At 52.2% G+C, this 952-nt stretch overlaps 1 protein-coding gene across 1 annotated transcript; it reads right to left on the reverse strand.

Moving 5' to 3' along the window:
• Positions 1–612: 612 nt before the first annotated feature.
• On the reverse strand, positions 613–922 carry Pmar_PMAR013185 (hypothetical protein; the record flags this gene model as incomplete). Its single annotated transcript, XM_002777518.1, has 1 exon — positions 613–922. A coding segment is annotated over one exon (310 nt), but the record flags the coding sequence as incomplete, so codon positions are not given.
• Between the last annotated feature and the right edge of the window lie 30 nt (positions 923–952).

Here is a 952-nt window from a genome sequence, read left to right on the forward strand (position 1 = left end):
AGAGTCTTGCGCTTGATGGCTGCCTTGGAGGGGTGGTCGGCTGACCAAGGCCTTCATTGACTGCGTTCAACGCATCCAATTCCCCCAAATTTTGCAAAGAGAGCGCATTTCTAAGGCTAGCAGTTCGAGACCGTGTTATAGAGTCAGTGATGCTCTGCCCTGCCAAGCCCAATGTGGCAAGCACGGCCGCAACACCCGCAACTTGAGGCGTAGCCATCGATGTACCACTGAGAAAAGCGTACGAACCCGAGAGGTACGTCGAAAGGATATTCACGCCAGGGGCGACAATATTAACCACAGAACCGATGTTCGAGAAGGAGGCGAGAGATACAGGCGAGGTCGGTGTCGAAGAACTCGCGCCAACGCAGAGCATAGAAGGAATCGACCTTGAGTACGAGCAAGGATAGGTTGGGGTCTCGTCCAGGTTCATTCCTTCATTCCCAGAAGCAGCAACCACAATATGGCCAGCGTTAGCAGCATTCCGGATTGCATTTTCGAAGATCCGGCTTGGCACATTACCGCCATACGAATGTGAGGACACTGCAGCACCCATCCCGACTGCATAATCGAGAGCCTTCAATGCGCCACTGAGAGGACCTGTCCTATCACTACCTACAAATTTCAGGATCATGAGTTTCACGTCTGCAACACCAGCGATACCAAGGCTGTTATTAGTCTGAGCGCCAGCTATTCCAGCACAGTGAGTGCCGTGGCCGTTCTCATCAGTAACGTTGGTATTATCATCCAGGAAGTTGAACCCGATAGAACCATCGTCTGGATTTTTCCAGAACTGATTGATCAGATCCGGATGGGATACATCAACTCCGCTGTCCACGATTGCCAATACGACGTTTCGCAAGCCTCGGCTGACTGAGCGAACTGCTTCCTGAGCACCTCTGAATCTAATGATCTCGAGGTTACCCTGACACGAAGAGCCGGGGTCATTGGTGCC

Source organism: Perkinsus marinus (assembly GCF_000006405.1).
Source record: "Perkinsus marinus ATCC 50983 genomic scaffold scf_1104296951538, whole genome shotgun sequence".
Taxonomy (NCBI): Eukaryota; Perkinsozoa; order Perkinsida; family Perkinsidae; genus Perkinsus; species Perkinsus marinus.